This window comes from Pleuronectes platessa, chromosome 3, assembly GCF_947347685.1.
Source record: "Pleuronectes platessa chromosome 3, fPlePla1.1, whole genome shotgun sequence".
In the NCBI taxonomy this organism is placed as follows: Eukaryota; Metazoa; Chordata; class Actinopteri; order Pleuronectiformes; family Pleuronectidae; genus Pleuronectes; species Pleuronectes platessa.
In genome coordinates, this window is record NC_070628.1 from 27,195,155 (window position 1) to 27,213,616 (window position 18,462).

Genomic DNA, 18,462 nt, shown 5'->3' on the forward strand with positions numbered 1-18,462 from the left:
AGTAGTGTTTAATTTACATTTAAAATAGTTTGTTAACGGCACTTGGCCAATTTTCCTGCAATGTTGTACCGGTTTGTGTCAAACAGGCTACAAGGACCCTTTTTCTGTACATTCCGGACAGTCACATCCATCTTTTCAAAACATATTTTTGTCCTTTCCACAGCTTCTTGCAATGCATTGGCCAACTTATTGTACATGCTGGCACTGACATATTGCATTAAACTAAAATCTATACTACAAACATTACAGCTACGAATAATAAAAGCAACAAAGTTGACCTTTTTTCAAGTGTTTTAATTGATGTTTTACAATGTATATATTTTCATCAGGTAAACATTTACAATGTAATTGATTATTTCATTGGTTGATCTATATTTCAGTTCTTTGATCACTTCAGTGTTTGAATATACTGTGACAGTCCTGCTCTGGACAAGAACACAAGAGCTCAGCTTTTCTTAACCCCAGTCCATTTGGATGCATGCAAACATTACACATGAACAGATAATATCAAAGGCAAAGTGGAACAGTCTACTCTCAAGAAATGCAATTACAGGTCAGTACAGCAAAGTTAAAAATCAAGCAATAGCTATAGCTTAAACACACAGTTTATGTCATTAGGTAGGCCTTTACAAAATCGAAGCCATCTCTCAAAGATTAGGACTATTAAACAGAGTAGCATGGTTGAATGTGTTTAGTTACACCTCATTAGATGATGAATGATAAGATTGGATAGGAACCTTGATGTGTGCATGCAGTTCACTGAATGAATATTGAAGTCTCCAGATACTTTGGGGTCACAGGAATCATTTGGTTTTTGATATCTTTTAAACTGGAGCAATGATTCTCCACTCAGGCCATCCTTTTCTCTATCTGGCTGTGTTGTAGTGAACAACCTTTGGATACATCTCTTCTTTAATGACAGGTCAAACCGCTCCTCAGGTGATAATGCCTTGTCTCCAGCAAAGGTGATAAATTGACCATGGCTTTAATGATTAGATTACATTTCTAGCGTATGCAGTTTGATTAGTAATTGAGGACCAAGTGTGGAGTTCTTATTGATATTAGGTTACCTTGGATAATTGTTGTATGTTATGATTAAACATTACAGGCTGTGAATCTAAAGTAAGTAGTTTGTTATTCACATTTATCAATTTTTTACACAAGTTTTGTAGCAAAAAAGTGCACTTAAAATGTTATGGGTACAAATAGGAGAGGGTTGATTTAATTCTTTAGAATTTCACCCTCACAACCTCAAGTACCTTCAGGATACACTGAAAAACATCATAGACAACCTCTGACTGGTGGCAACAGGCCACATGTCAAATTTCGTTTGAGGATGAGGTGATCCATAACAGCTGGGTAGAGAGCGACTACTTTTTACACCTGAAAGTTTTACAACCGCTCCTTTTCTCTGACTATGGATATACTAGTGCATTTTGATTAGCAGATTCAATATGGAAAAATGTGAGAAATAATACAAATGATAACAAAAATAATAATAATAATAATAATAATTTCTGTGATACTTTACTTATTTCTTGTGTGGAACCAAAAAAAACTCCCTCAGGATGCTGTGCTCAAACAGTCATATTTAAAGCTTAACTTATATTGAGGTAAAATCAGAGTGTGGTCGTCTATTTGATTTCAAATTATCTGATATTATTATACTGCAATCTGCACGCTAAGGATTTGTTAGGTTGTCATTTTTCTGTTCTGTGTGGGGATGTTCCTCTTCTCCAGTGAATTCAGGCCCAGATATCACCAGTAGTAATCAATAATAACCAAAGTGTCCCATAGAACAGATGGAGCAGGCTGTTCATAGCTGGTGATGACAAACACCAGCATTAGCTTAAACCTGCTACGTTCATGTACTGCACTCCACCAGTACAATCGAATTGCTATACGAGTACTACCAGCTTCTCCTGTGATGTATAAAACATTTGAGGAATTGCTTAGTCACTCATTTAATGATTAGTGTGATTCTCCATAGATGATATTATGATGCCTCTTAACTAACATTGACAGATTAACAGAGCAGGGTCATTATGATCATTCCTTTCTTTACCGTTACACCAGAGTCCTCTATTCAAAGCTTCATGTTCTCTACATGTTGCGTTGCTGCCCCCAAATTCATTACAAGTTATTACACTCTGCTTGTTTTCTTTAAAGACATCATGCCTGTTATTTACTGCAGTGGCTGTAATGATAGTGCAAAGCTAATGTGGGATGTTACATTCAAATTTTGACAATAACATGAAATCACACATGGAAGGCCTTTGTCAATGACTTATTCAGATGGTCATACATTGAGGTGCCCCTCACACTTGGTGATGCTAATTGCACCACTTCCTGAAAATGTCTGTCTTCTGTTTTAATCCTAAACAATGCCCAAAAAAGTGCAGAAGCCATATTTTTTTTCTGTTTTGGCACAATCAGTGTATAGCACCACCAAAGATCTGCCAAGCAGTCTGTTAGGAGAGAAGTCCTGTATGCTGAAACACTTTCATTCAAACATGAGTGTCACACTGGAATCTTAGCACCAGCTGGAAAAATAAGATTATCCTATCAGCAGTGTACAGAGTTTCTAGCCCAGCTACACTGCCAGTCCTCTTACTGGAGAGAGCCTTGTCTCAAACTAAAGGGGTACGCAGAGTTAACCACAGGATGATGAAGCAGATCTGTTCCAGGCTTTTTAAAGATACAGTTTTTCATTTGAGTGTCACTTTTCACTTTGGTCTCCATGTTGTGAAGAGCTATGGTTTATCATATGATAATTCAAGAGAGGCGGTTGATGCAATTCTTTGTTTCCCCTCTTTCTTTTTTGATTGAATATGTATTATTGCTACTCTTGTGTTGTCTCTAAACTAAACTTTGTGCTTGTAAACTTGTTTGATTGTTTATTTTGACCAGTTTACCAGATGGGTGGGGTTTACAAAATATAGGACAATAAAGTAAGTTACAACAATTTACACATATTGCGTGAATAAAGTAGTACACAGTCCTTTAATTGAGAACCTCTCTGGATTGTGCTGATGCAGTAATTAAAGCTGATCTAGTGGCTCCAGAAAGAATGAAACAAATATGAACAGCTCCTGTTGTCTCTCAGGTCTCTGCTCGGGTTGATGCATTTTCTTGTCACTATTCAACAATACAACACTGAAGTTAGACTAGAGAAAACAACATCTTTTCTTCTCTAACAAATATCACAACTACATCTCTTATCTCTGGAAGGGCCTATTTTCGGCCACCAGTCTAAGGACTATCGGCCTTAGGTTCACAAAGTAGAAACAATACACAAGTGCTTAAAACACTCAGAGATAAAAAAAACTGTCACACACAGAAACAAAATAGCAAAAGAACTCAAGTCAATGGTTTCCTTTTTGTTGCGCAAGGTCAAGTACCATTGGCCTTCGTTGAAGTGAGGCTCTAGGGCGAAGTCCTTTCCTCATATAGTTCTACTAATAAGCAGCAGTAGAATTCAGCTGGTCCTGCAACCCCACTGCCACACCCCACTCCTCAATCCCTCAGGGTGGCAGTCATTAACTGGTGACAGTCCAGATCCCCTCGCTGCTCCAACGGCCCCGGCAGCCTCATGCCCGTCTTCTGATCCACACACCAGCACTTTCCCCGCAGGCCATCACGTGCAGGGTGACACTGTGGGCACAAAGATCAATAGAATATACTACTTGTAGAACACCTTCTTAGGGGCTAGGGTTGGTTATCACACAGGCTTCACATTAAAATAATGCATCTGATACATCCTACCCCCTCCCATCTGCTCTCTGGTCAGAGTTACGCCCCCAAATCACATGAAAGTTCACTGACTAAAACTGCTAGAAGCCAACTTTTTGGTGACATCCTCACTAGCCTCCGACTATCGTCTCTTCTGAAGCAGCGTATGTCACTATCAAGACATGAAGAGCATTTCAACAAATAAGATAAAAAGTGTTTCAGAATCAAAAGACCAACACTACCTTTAACTGCAGGGGCTAATATTCAAGCTGCTCTACTCAACATTTTATCGGATCAAATCACTGAATGTAATATGGAGGGGGTCACTGTTCCACATAACATCCAACTCTGCACTTCGCCTCAGCTCTACGGTTCTTTGCTGCAACTTTACTGTTGCAGTTCACTTTTAACATCCTCATCAGTTCATCAGCAAAGTGTAAAAAAAGCTCTTAAAATCCACTCTGCACCCCCCACTCTGACAATGTTGACATCAAGCTGGTGAACACAGTGGTGCTTTTAGCAGATAGTAAAGATTAGAGCAATCAAAACCTGCTCTGTGTCTGCTGGATGTGTAAATAAATCCAAGAAAAATAATGTGTAATATATTTTGTAACATTTGACACAGTGATATTAGGTAAAATATCCCTGTTTCATCTACAACGTGTAGAGCGTTCCGAAGAATCTGTTTATGCAGGTTTATAGAAAACTAGGTTAGATGTTAGAGAGCAGCTTAATTATCTTTTAAGCGGAGGTGTGTCAGTGCTCTGTTGGCAGGGCCATATAAATGACATCAGACCTGGCTTGTTAAGCTCTGAGACATTTTTATTGTTTTACAGCTCTTGGCATTTTCCTGCATAAATGGTTAAATGACTGGAGTTGGTCAGGTTTAGGAATTTTATCAGCAGACCACATCAAGAGAATGTTAATGATAAACAGAGCTTTAAGTGAAGGTAAATCACGCCCAGCTGGAATTTAAAGATGCAAGGTATGTCAAGTAATTTCATTATTTGTTGTGGAAATCCTGAGACTCCTTGTCTGAGCTATTAGCAATTGTTGTAACGCAAAATTTATCATGAGATGTTGTTTTTTTGTGGTGATTAAGTTTGAAAAAGCTTCAAGTTAATAATCTCAGAGCCACTCTGCCATGAAATGATTCCTAGTTTCCTTCATGACCTGTTCTTTACTTCCCAATATTTGAAGTGCAGCTTTAGTTCAACAGTAAACAGATGCCTGAGAATCTGTGCAGACCGAGATACTTTAACCATGTTACACAACCAACACAACTCAGACTCCTGATGACTGCTGCTTTAGCAGAGATTTCCTTTTTTATCACTGGCTGAGCGATTGCTGCTTTGATTGCATATTCAGCTCAGAGCAGTCTTATCTGTGTTGTTATGTTCTCTCTTTCCCTAACTCTTATCTGTAAAGTTGCCCAATCTCACAAAGGCAGAATAACAAAGAAAGTAACTGCATTCTAAAGCTAATTGCATCCACAGCAGAAGTAAAGTGATTGTTCAACAGTTTAGGGGAAACCACTTTCACCGCATTGTTCAACTCTGGATTCCGAAAAGTAAATCCCTTTTCATTTGAGCTTAGAAAAATAAGACCCTGGCATTAACAGGCGACTTGGAAACACTTTGGTGTTGATCTTGAACTTGGAAGACAATATTTCATCGGCTGCAGGACTGATTTGGGATTTGGCCCACACATTGCTGATGTAGCTTGAAAGGAATTGTTTGAAGTAGAGAGATAGGCATTTTAACTTGTGCCGGCTTTTTAATGGGAATTAAAGTGTGTGCTTGAAATGACAGACCTGTTTAGGGTGGAAGTCTCCGTTCTTGTCACAGTTTGGTATAGGGATTGTGAAGAGATCGTCATGTGTGCGGGTGTTTGATGCCAGTCTGTCCAATGCTCTTTGTAGCTCAGCACGACACGGAGCCTGTGGGAGAAATCAATATGTGCATAGATATGTACAGTGGCCTACGAAAACTGCAGTCTATGAAATTATGTAAAAGGATTGTCTAGTTTCCAAAATGAACAAGAAAATAATGAGTAAGTTAATGCAAGATAAAAAAAATCAAGTCAAGTTACTATAATTTACCTGCTGAGTGTATTGCCTCCAGTGCTCATTATTTGGGAACACGTTGAACTTGTTGCACAAAGGAGTTCTTTTTTTATATGATTAACTGTTTTGGAAAAAATTCCAACTTTAATTGTTCCATCATGGTTTATTTTTGAGTCAAAGTTCGTTTTGGCGTGATCCTGAAACTCAAGTTAACACAGGTTTTTAACTTGACTCTGTTTTTGTTTTCAAATGCACAGGATCTGCAAATGGAAGTGAGTGTTTTTTTGGCAATTGATTGAATGTGAATGAATCTTTGTGGCAGGTTTGTGAATCATCTGCAGCGGCCACTTAGATGTCTGACGGGTAGCAGCAGCAAGCTAACGCTAGCTTGCAGCGTTAGCTTGCTCGCTCGCGCTCCTGGCTCGCGCTCCACCCTCTCCCCGGCGAGACGGAGCTAACGCTGCATGCTAGCGTTAGCTTGCTGCTGCTACCCGTCAGACATCTAAGTGGCCGCATAAACATGGCGATCGTCAAGGCGGAGACCCCCCGGGACACCTCTAAACCGGAGCCGGTGAGATGATGGTGGGGGGTGGTCCAAGGCCATGTAGGGAGTCTCCCTACATGGGCATGGTTGGAACATGACGTTTTTTTCGGGCGTAACCCCATTCGACGCCATCTAGCGTATCGTTTCTGACATAGAGGAACCACAACAAATCCTGGGAGATGTTTTTTTCCAGAGTTTTTGGGACGGTAGACATGCCAGATACCCACATGAATGTGTAGAAGCACTTCAAAAGTGGAATTTTCATAATATGTCCCCTTTAAAGTAAAAACGTTAACATCCCCCCAAAAATGCCCAAATAAATGTAAATATGACAGAGAGTGTGGAATTGCTGTGCATGGCTGCAACACATTCTTTGTTCAAAATGTGGTCAAACCAGCCTGTTACTGATTAATGGGAATGTTATGATCATGATCTTTCCTATCTTAAAACAGGAATTTCACGATGATGTAAATGTACACCTGTACTTTATTTCACAAGACCGCAATTAAACTTTATAGTGTGTAAATAACTAATTTTAACAATTTATAACCTGTCTGCTCTGCTTGTGGCTTTGGCAGCATAAAGGCGTAATGTAAAACACCTGCGGGGGCTGAGGCACGTACTGCACAAGGAAATGCCTGGGTTTGTTGTTTTCTGGTGAAACTGATAAGATGTAAGATTGTTTCTCTCACCAGCGCCGCCTTGGTCTCCTCCCTGGCAGTGTTGCTCCTCTGATTCGTGGATTTCAGAGGATGCCGGGCCAGGGTCTTCTGTATGCACCGCTTGTCTTGTGGACTGCACCGGATATTGCTGTTGTTTGGGTGCTCAGGGATGATCTCATCCTGCCTGTCCATCGCTATAGGGCAAGGAATAATGCTTAGGTTCCGCAAATTCATCAAGAACGTGAACAATACACAGTCAGAATTATTACGTCAATAGTTTTAGATAATAGAATTATTTTATCGAGAGTCACTTGCATGAGGGTCAGTTCAGCTCAATGCTATGACGTTAGCATAATTTACACAACCCATTATCTGCATTATTTGGCTGAGTGACAGACACAGAGCAGGATCTGCTCTGCTTATCCTCCTTGTCCTTCTACATATCATCCCATACAGCTGAATATGGTAAAATGTAGGCTAAAAACTAGGCCAGGTAACCTCAAGGACACTGCGCTGTATTCCTGCTCTGGGGGGTTAATCTGTACCTCAGCTCTCGCCCCAGCACCCTTCAATTCCCGCACCACAGCCACACCATGAGCTCTGAGGCTTTTTAAAAAAGTTACTGACCCTTATCTGCCACCCTCTGTACATTGTGGTCTGTGCCACATTCACCTTTGCATCCCTATAATCCTGCTGTTCCATGGCCCTGCAGGCAGCCAGCTGCTTCCTCAGGAAATGCCCCCCTCCCTCCTTATTCCCCACCCTTCCACAACAACCTCAGATTGTGCCAGATGGAGGTTGTTAGAGGGTATTTGCTCTGTCACAAGTGGGCATAACTGTGTGTGTGTGTGTGTGTGTGTGTGTGTGTGTGTGTATGTGTGTATACAGGTGCTTCATTTGAGGCACCGGATGAGCCAAATGATCGATAGAGTTTGTGTGTATGCTCATAACCTATAGGCATGTTAGAGATCAGCACTGGAGTGAAAGAACTAGAAACAGATTCGTCATTTTTATCTGCTCTCGGCCTGATTACTGAACCACTGCCAGGGATCCAGTGAACTGCTGTTGGCAAGAGACAATGAAGGTGGGGCTGTAGCCTCTATGTAAACCCTTTTCTCAGGTCCAAGATGCATAATGGCATGCTTACACGTTTCTAAATCAGTACAAGCTTTTGTTACCACTGGAGCTGTCTGGCTTATGCTATCCCTACTGTATTTAGGTATTGATCCTGGGCCATTTTCTGCCAAAGATTTTATTTTTTTTACCGGTCATTTAGTGGAGTTGAAAGGTGACTGGGTTTCTCTAAACTTCACAGACCGTCCTCTTGCTTTGCTTGGCTTGTCTAGGAGGGAAGTGTGTTTTGCCTGTTTGTATTTTTAGTCTGGTTGCTGTTGCTCATCAGCACTTTCTTCCACAAGAGCCAACAGGGTTTCAGCTGTTTCCCTCGTTCCAAGTTGTTCTTTCTTGTCTTTTGCCAGTTCACAATTTTCCGATTCCACGCTCTTTCGCAGGGTTAGCCAAAGTGACTTCGAAGTGGGTCAGGGGTGGCATGTCCTGTTTGCTACCACTGCTGGTTTCCATGGAGGAAGTTGCCACTTCTCTGTGTGGTTTCATTTGATTTGGACCAGCAGCCTTTAAAATCTGATTCCTACAGTGTAACATCAGCCACGGAGCAACCCCTGTACACTGCCTGTCGCAGGTGCACAGCAAAGATAAATAAAAGTCTATAGTAAATGTACCTTCATCATCCACCTACTATTTCCACCATCATCTGTCTGTCTTTCTGTCTATCTGTATGTGGATCGCACATCTCACAAACCCTTAATCTAAACGACTTAACACGACTAGGTAGTTGTCAGTAGGGGCAGTGGGCTTTCAGTCTGGGGACATGTCTTTCTCTGATATCCTCAGCAGTGGTCGGCAGTTGGGTCAAACCGCGGTCAAAATAGCCACCCGATTATTTTGATAATTATTCTATTTCACTATAACGGACTGACACAACCATTTAAGGGTGTAGTGGGTGCTGATATGTGTAATGGAAACAACATTAATAGAATCACTTCCTGATTGGCAATTTGTCTTCAAATTAAAAGCACAATTTTAATTTTTTATATCGAGCTGAATTAGAGATTTTTGTTTTGAAAAGTTGTGAACTTGCGTCTGAAGATTGTGTCGATTGATCAACAAAATTCTGAAATAGCTGTCATGCAATGTATAAAAAAATAAGGAAATCAAGCTTTAATCTAAACCTCACATGGGAACAGTAATGAAGCAAATTCAGTCTCTCATTGCAGATAAACCAGGTGGGATGAACTCAGAGTTCTAACTTTAATTTGCACCAGACTGTTCATAAAAAGCTCAAAGCACACAAACCATAAAAGTGACAGTATATTGTTGAACTGTTTTAATAGGACTCACTTATGACAAGGAATAATTCTGAAGTAGCTCCACAGCATTAATACAGGACAAGAGAACAGGCTGGTTTACAACAGGCATTGAACTAGTACTACGAATCAGGAACAACCCTCACCTCAAAACTAAATCCTTTCCAATCAATGAAAGAATTCCAAACTTGTTGCACAAAAAACGGTATGATTTGCTCAATCCAGTTCCTACTTAAATATTTATTGTCACATGTCTGTTCCTACGGTGGCCCTGAAAGCTCAACGAACGGCAACTTAAGAAAACACATGCAAGTTGACAAAACACCTGCAAAAAGAGAAAAGCGCTGCAAATACCGGAACGAGCTGCAAATAGAGAAACGCGCAGCAAATACCGGAACGCGTTGCAAAAAGCCAAACGCGCAGCAAGAAGCCAAACGTGCAGCAAGAAGCCAAACGTGCAGCAAGAAGCCAAACGCGCAGCAAGAAGAGGCCACAACACAACGGAAGTGTTTCCATGGGACAGCTAAAAGTGATGGACACTGCTGCCACAAAAACGTCCAATACACCATAGAAATTCGGTTCCACACAGGGTTCGGCCACCCGCGGCTCTTCGGCCCCTCTGCAGTGGCTGTACAGTACAATGTTGTGCATATGTTTAGCGAACGCTGAACTTAACGAATCAGTTTTCATATTATTAACGTGAACGTAACGATGTGACGTGAGTGAACGTCACGTACATTTTTTAAATCATCACCGTATCAGGCCATCATGAAATACCAGGAGCGGGCGAGTGTGTGTGTGTGTGTGTGTGTGTGTGTGTGTGTGTGTGTGTGTGTGTGTGTGTGTGTGTGTGTGTGTGTGTGTGTGTGTGTGTGTGTGTGTGTGTGTGTGTGTGTGTGTGTGTGTGTGTGTGTGTGTAGCGAGTGCTCCGGTCCCGGGCATAGACTGTATATAGGTCCCGGGTCCCGGGGCTCCGACCCCGCCCACTCGCTCTTTTGATAGTGGAGGTTTCCTACCCCTGCACACTATGGACAATATATTGCCTCACAGACAGGGGCTTGCTTGTTAGCGCTGTTTATTCAGTTTAACAGGAGAAGACGACATGTCTCTAGATCGGACCATCTTCCGTGACCAGAGCTCACTGTGGCTCTCTCCGAGTGAGTGGGCGGGGTCGGAGCGCCGGGGGACACACGTACACACACAAACACACACACACACACACACACACACACACACACACACACACACACACACACACACACACACACACACACACACACACACAAACACACACACACACACACACACACACACACACACACACACACACACACACACACTCGCCCGCTCCTGGTATTTCATGATGGCCTGATACGGTGATGATTTAAAAAATGTACGTGACGTTCACTCACGTTCATCGTTACGTTCACGTTAATAATATGAAAACTGATTCGTTAAGTTCAGCGTTCGCTAAACATATGCACAACATTGTACTGTACAGCCACTGCAGAGGGGCCGAAGAGCCGCGGGTGGCCGAACCCTGTGTGGAACCGAATTTCTATGGTGTATTGGACGTTTTTGTGGCAGCAGTGTCCATCACTTTTAGCTGTCCCCTGGAAACACTTCCGTTGTGTTGTGGCCTCTTCTTGCTGCGCGTTTGGCTTCTTGCTGCGCGTTTGGCTTCTTGCTGCGCGTTTGGGTTTTTGCAACGCGTTACGGTATTTGCTGCGCGTTTCTCTATTTGCAGCTCGTTCCGGTATTTGCAGCGCTTTTCTCTTTTTGCAGGTGTTTTGTCAACTTGCATGTGTTTTCTTAAGTTGCCGTTCGTTGAGCTTTCAGGGCCACCGTATGTTCCAGCAAATGTATCCGTCAAGTTTTGGGACTTGTCGTGTGAGCAGCAATAATTTCTGTGAATCTTGATCATTGATTGGCGGGCCCCATCTGTTTTGATGAATGTATTTGCTGTCACAGGACAAACTACTTCACACAAGTTTGTCCTGGTTACATCATTCCATCTACATTTTCAACAGATTCAGTTTGTTTACCTTCTCTGTGTACTCCGTAAAACAGTGACGTACGGGACCAACGGGGTCATGAGATTTCAGATTCCACTGTTGTGTGTAAACATTATGTGTTAAATCCTCGTCAAATAAATATTTAGTTATGCTGAGAAAGACTGGCAGAGTGCTTTGCAATGGTTTATACTTCTACAAAACCTGAGATGCACCCTTTTAATGTTATTGCTGTTTGACTTCTCAACTGAGGGGTCGTCACAACAGATCACCATCTGCATATTGGATTTGGCCTAAGTTCGAGGAAACCAGTGATCAAACCTTGAGAACAGCAGCCGAGCTGCTCTGCCTCCCAAGCCACGGCCTCCCCAATGCACCCTTCTAAATGAAATGACTGCATGTTTTAAACTCATACACTTACAGAGCAAGATAAATATATCACCCATTATACTTGAGTTGTGGTCTACGTGAAGAAGAGCTTACCAACTGCAGTTAAGTAACAAACAATTGGTAAGGCTGCCCTTGAGAAGACTCAAGGCATCAGTTATATATTTTATCAACATTGATGCTGCTACGTCAGGTCGTCCTGTCTTCTTAGTGAAGTTATTTGTGACAGGTACAGTCAAACTCAATGTCCAATGAAACCCTGTTCAAAGTGTGGCTTGATTTTCACTAAGAAAAGGGAGCATAACAGAAATGGCTCCACCTACATAAGAGCACTGACCAGTTTATTTCTCAACTGTAACTTTTTTGACTCAGTACAAACTTTGGTCATGATAATAAAAAAAAAGTATAGGGGTCCATAAACAATGGCAACTCAAAATAGGTGAAAATCAAAACAAAGTTTGGACCTCCAGTGGCTTGCCTGCAGTGACTTCCCTGTGTGGTTACAGGTACTTGTGTAGATGTGTATGATGTATGTAGGTATGTATAATGTAATACATTATCACAGAGTCAGGATTGTGTCTGTTGGACACTGCGATTCTCTCAGCTCCGCTGTCCAGTGTTTGTTGAGTTGTGCCTACTCCTGAGAACCTCAGTCCTGTCGCGAGAACACACACAGCTAAAGTGGAAACTACCCAGTGTTGTTCCGAGAAGCCCGCCATGCACTGCGGTGGTATTTCAAAAACAAGCTATGACCAAGATGCCAACTGGTCTCTATGTAAAAAAAGGAACGAACAGTCAAATCTTGAAATTTGCAGGCCCATAAATGTTCCAGACTTATACTTTAGGTTTTTACCAATTCTTGTTTTCATGAGATTCTGGCAGCTCAAAAGTAAACTAGGCTTACTACCAAACATTTCACTCAACACTGGATGCTTGGAGAGAGTATCAGACTTCTGATTTCCAGGCAACAGATTTCTTTGAAGCAGTTAATCATCGGTGCAGTTTTCAGAACACTGTTAATCTAGCAGCGTGTGTTGTAAGGAGGCCAACTCTTTTTATTTGTCAGGAAACCTTAGAGGTGAATCAACTATGAAAAACAAGGACAAGACACCTACTGTTGCACTGCCTGACACTACTCCAGCCACCTCCCTTTATGATAAAAAAAATAAACAGATAATAATAATAATAAACATTATACAACAGACATCTTAAAATACAACATTTTTGTGAGTCTGAATCCAAAAAGACACAGCACCAGCTGTTTGATTCACCCTTGAAGAAGCATAAAATAATTATGAACCATAAACCTTAGGATTATTAAAAGTGTACACGTTTCTTTTTGGTTTTCTTGGCTGTTATTGATTCAGTTTTTTAGTATCTACTGCACTAATGCCACCATAGAACAAAGTTCACAGAAACAAGTATAAAATCCTGATCACTCTGCTGCCGAAGCAGCTCTTGATTTTTCGGTGAAGAAAACCGGTCGGTTGCTTTGGTTTCTGCTTTTAAAAATTGTGTAATATTTTAGCTTAAGGCTTGAAACTCTTTTAAGCCAGATATAACACACATGCAGGTGTGGATCACAGGGATAATATGAGTAGAGGATAGAGCAGGAAGTCTTCTAGATGAATCATAATCATCCATAATCCTTAATCCTTGTTTCTTCTGTTTGACAAAACAATCAAAGAAAAAGCAAGTTCTGAGATGCCTGAACTCATGTCTTTTATCCAACATTATCAAATGAACTGTGTTAAGGTCATTTGTAACCTCAGGGTCAATTAATGTATTTGAGTTCAGATCTTGTGAGTAAACTATTTCAAAGTAAGCTGAGGTTTTTCCTAGGCATTCTTCATCTGTTGATGCATTGTTCGTACATTGGATCTATGAATATAGGGAAACCTGCATCTGCAGTGAATTAGGTCAAACTATTTTGAGTCACATTATTAACTTAATTTTGAAAGGACTGTTCTTGTTTCAATTATTTGAGCAGGTTCTTGAGTGGAAGCCAAGGAGTGGAAATGAATACATAATTTAAAAATGCCTGGTGAGTTCCTGGAATATGAGGTAGAGCTAATAAAGTATTTGATCATATATGAAGGCAAAAATTATTATAAATAATCCGTGCTTAGAAAATGCAATTCTCAATATAATCACCATCAAGAGGTTGGGGTGCAGAGTGCTGCAGGGTTTTGATCAGTGAAATCCTGGCCTTAAATATGAATTATCAGTCCCTGGTGATTGCTGTCCTTCTCAGATTAAGTGTGTTTCACGGTCAGGACAATGTAGGATTGTTTGTGGATCTCTCTGCTCCAACACCAGGAGGGGGTCACTCTCTCGCAGAGGACAGCAATTAGCTAATCAGGTTTACTCCTGCATAAGAGCCCCAGCTGTACAAATGTGCTGCACAGCCCAAAGAAAGCAAATACACAACATAAGAAGACATCTGCTCAAAGAAATTTGAGAATATGATTCACCCCAAAACTAAATGCACATCTTTAACCAGTTCACATCTACCTAAATGTGCTAAGGAGTGAAAATCTAGGTTAGCGTGCTGCTCTCATAGAGACCTGTATCTGGTAAATTGAGCATAGATGGACTGAGGCTCGCTCCACTGACAGTTTAATTCGCTCACCTCCTGACTCTGTGCCTGTAGGTGTAAAACTTCATATCTGACATCTGTATCGGTTTATGAATAATATCTGTTTCAACGTCAGATGGAAGCGTTTAAGTATGATTTTGAGGCAGACTCAGCTGGAATGTAGGAGCAGACGCCAACACACAGAGGATTCATTCTAAGTATTAGAGAGGGTTTCTAAGAATGGGTTGTTAAGAAGCACTAACATTGTTCTGGACCTTGACATAAGATGCTGGATAGTGCTTGTTGTTACTATGGAAATTCAGTATAAATAATATAAACATGTTTTTGAGAACAGTGCTAATGTTTTGACCCAAATTCAAAATAGAAGTTAGTAACTAGTGACAGTTGGGAGAAAACACAGCCATTTGTCACATAAGGATGTAACTATTAGTCAAGTCCACATCTGATCGACGGATCTACCTCATGGTTCTTTTCATTATGAATTCTCTTGGTTTTTAAAAACCCTCTTCTATTTTTATCTAGCATGTTCACTGTTGCTAGGAGTGGGGCAGTGTCAGACATGTATTCAGGAGATGCACCCCCTTGTTTAATAATGCATTAGTACAGTGAATGCGCCACAAAGGAAATCTCCTGCTTGTGACTGGAGTGGCTCCACGCCTTTCCCCAATGTCTTTATAATTGTCCCTCTACTACCATAGTTTACATTGAACATTCTTATACAGCGGATCTGAGCTGCTGCCCAGAATAATTGATTTACAGTGAGATTTGTTGGGCAGAGCTTCCCTGCTTTGTTATGACAGACTCCAGGGGTAAGGAGGAGTGTGGAGACAGAACTCTGCACTCAGATTACAGAACACCAAAAACAAAACTTCGGACCTTTCCAAAATGTTCCATTTACTGCCGCTCTCGGATCCTGGAGAGAGGACCAGAGACTCCCCCCAGTGCCATACAACCCAGCTCCAGTCCAGCTGATCGGACAGTGCAGCATCAAAGAGCATAAATAAGGTTCAGGGAGACTATTATGCAAGATAAAATTGTGTTGATGGACAGATGTGGGCCAAGCAAGCCCTCCTTTTTTATCATGCTCTAAACAGCTTTCCCCGTCTCTCTGATTCCATTTAGTCACGCTATGTGCCGGGCCTAACCTATGCTGGCCCTGCACAGAGAGCAGAAGGCTCTCATTTCAGCTCTGGCAGCAAGAGTGCCGATGAGCTCATCCTCATGAAGGAGCTGGACGTGGTGGGCGATGCACTTGAAGGCTTGTTAGGGTTGGGAGGGAGGGAGGGGAGCATCCAGGGCCAGGGAAAACAGATGCTGCATTGAAGATTCAAATCATTGGTGTTCTGACGCGAGCAGATAGCCTACTGCCAGTATCAGTAAATGTCTGGGAGCCTAAACTCAGTGGGAGCAAAACCGGGCCAGTTAGTCGATAATGTGGAACAAATGAAAGAACCAACTTGTCTGCGACACATTTTAACAGTTGTCTCATTCGGCATAATGGAAATCAACACCACCCTTTTTGTAAGGCAGAGGAAGATAAACAGTAGACCGTGTCCCATCAGTATAAAGAAGTTAACGTCAAAGCAGTGAACTGCAACTGGATATGCAGATAAGACATCCAATATTAAGATATCCCACTGTGTGAAAGTGGAAACAGACTTTCTTCTCTGCAAGAGGAATGCAACAACAAAGAGGAGGACAAGACGTTGACCTAGAAAAGGGTGATAGAGACAATGACATCAGAAGAGGATAGTTAGATAGCTAGATATGTGCAGCAGGAGCAGGAATAGGAGGAATGGGGGCGTGGCATCCATGAAAGAGCAGCAAGTGAATTACTGATTGCAGAGAGCTCTAATAGCCCCAGACTGGCCCCACTCCATTTCAGTCATTTCATACAGCAGCTTTTATTACCTCCTTCCATTACACACACACACATACATACACAAAGAGGCCACCACAATGCATTTCACTCCCCACACTGCATGACTACCTGCAGGATTTCAGTTTAACATGAGCATGATGAGATACACAAGGTAGGTTGGGAAAGTGAGTTGTAAGTGTTGCATAAGCATTAACCGAAGGAATGATTCCTACACTAAAACAGGTATGGTCTTCACTAACACACCACATAGTCATACAGAGTGTAGACATATGCTGCAGACACACACACACACACACACACACTACACTCTCTCACATGCACACACGCCCACCTCATCAACGACCACACCTCCTCCGCTGGCCTCTCTGAAGCCTGCGCTGCATCTTACATCAGGGCCCCTTTCAAAATGACCATCCACAAGACAGCAGAGGGACTGTGTGCACTCTCCCATCAGGCCATGCGTGAGGAGCTTGTGTGTGTGCATGCTCTGGTTCAGGGCTTAGCTGAGATTAGGGTAAACAAGCAGCACATTGTCACACCCCCCAACTCTGACCCTGCCCAGCTCAGGTAAGGCCCAGGCAGCAGAGACAGAAAATATTCCCGTCTGCCCGACGTGGATCCACAGAGGAAGACGGAAAGAGAAAGCAAAGTGTTGGAGAGGTTTGGTAAACCCTGGTCCGCTTTGGCTGACGGCTGTTACATGCTGCAGATAATTAGAGCATCTTTACATAAACCTTTGTAGAGATATCATACTTTCTGGAAAAGTTTTAGTTCCTTGAGCCTCTTTATAACCGACAATGTCTAAACTAGGTGAATTTGCCTTCAGTTCACACAAACTCTGACCCCTTTGTTCTCACCTGAGTTCTCTTCCACCTCCCGCTCGTCGGTGCACACCCCCTGGCCATGCATCAGCGAGTGCAGGGGCCTCTCCACACCCCGTGGCGGGTAGCAGCGAAGCCCTGTGCCACATCGGGGTGAGTAGACGCCACAGTGTGCAGCTTTAGGCAGGGCGCAGGTGGGACAGCAGCCGCAGCCGGGCTCCCGCACTGTCTCCTCGCAGCCGTCTGGCAGACGACAGCTGGCCAGCCTCTCCTCTGAGCACACGGGGCAACGAATAGCTTGGTCCGACAAGCACAGCGCCACCAGCGACAGGGCGCCGAACACCCACAGGCCCCTGCAGGATGGAGCTACACCACCTCCAGGCACCATGGCAGCCCTGGCACCTGCACACAGTCCTTCTCCCTCGTGTATGGTCCCCTTAGCCTCCCTGCTCTCTCTGAATGTCGTGCAGCTTTTGATCACTTTATACTTCAACAGCCGATTTTAGACAAGCAAGGGAGGATTGAGAAGAGCGCTTTGTCCAGGATGGTCTTTGATATTTTCAGCTGGTTAGTGTTTCAATTGCAGGGACACAATGCCTCTGCTGTACTGCCTCTTCGTTTCCTCTGATTCAATTTCACAGCGCAGAAACTGGAGCCTGCTCTTGATCTGCTCGACTGGCGAATGTGCTGGTGATAAGAACTAGGTTTGGTTATTTTGGAATGATCAGTTGCAGGAAGGATATCCACCAGTGTGCTCAGGTGAGTCTTGCTCTGTCTTCGAGTCCAGAGTTGCTCGCCCACCCTCTGCTCAAACACCAAAAAATCTGGTCTACAAGTGTCCAAATGCAAAGCAGGTCATCAAAAGGCAGTGTTTTAAGAGACAGCTGCAGTTTCCTCCTCTTGCTTGTGTGCAGTGCAAAGGACTCGCTCCTGAGAATGGCTCAACACGAGTGGCTCTCCTTGGACTTTATACTGGTCCGTGGTCACGCCTCTTTCTACAGTGAGAGAGAAGCTGAAAGGCACAGCGGAGGAAAACCAGGCTAAAGCTTTCTCCCTCTGTCTCCCTCTTTCTCTCTCTATCTCTCTCTCCTACTCAGACACACACTCTCCCTCACTTGTCCTCTCTCAATCCTGAGTGCACCTAGAGAAGAAACAGCTGAATTACCCTCTCACAGACAGAATACATTTATTTTTCTCCCCCACCCAGCCATTATTTTTCTCTTCAGTCGCGTTCAACTTATTTCATGTGAGGGGCGCTCAGACGTATTGATTTGCATGTTTGGAGATTACTTGATGAAGCATTCTGGTCCATAAAAAGTAAAAAAACAAAAACACAGTGCTGTTCCATTTTAATTAACCCCAAATGCCCAGCAC

The 18,462-nt window shown here is 42.6% G+C and overlaps 1 protein-coding gene across 1 annotated transcript; it reads right to left on the reverse strand.

Annotated features, from left to right (window-relative positions):
- Nucleotides 1-273: 273 nt before the first annotated feature.
- Nucleotides 274-18,050, reverse strand: LOC128436589 (insulin-like growth factor-binding protein 4). Its single transcript, XM_053418370.1, has 4 exons — nucleotides 17,125-18,050; nucleotides 7,034-7,197; nucleotides 5,546-5,671; nucleotides 274-3,654 (listed from the first exon to the last, which is right to left on the reverse strand). Exons 1-4 carry the CDS (start codon nucleotides 17,474-17,476, stop codon nucleotides 3,517-3,519), a joined length of 780 nt encoding a protein of 259 aa, XP_053274345.1. The 5' UTR covers nucleotides 17,477-18,050; the 3' UTR covers nucleotides 274-3,516.
- Nucleotides 18,051-18,462: the final 412 nt, after the last annotated feature.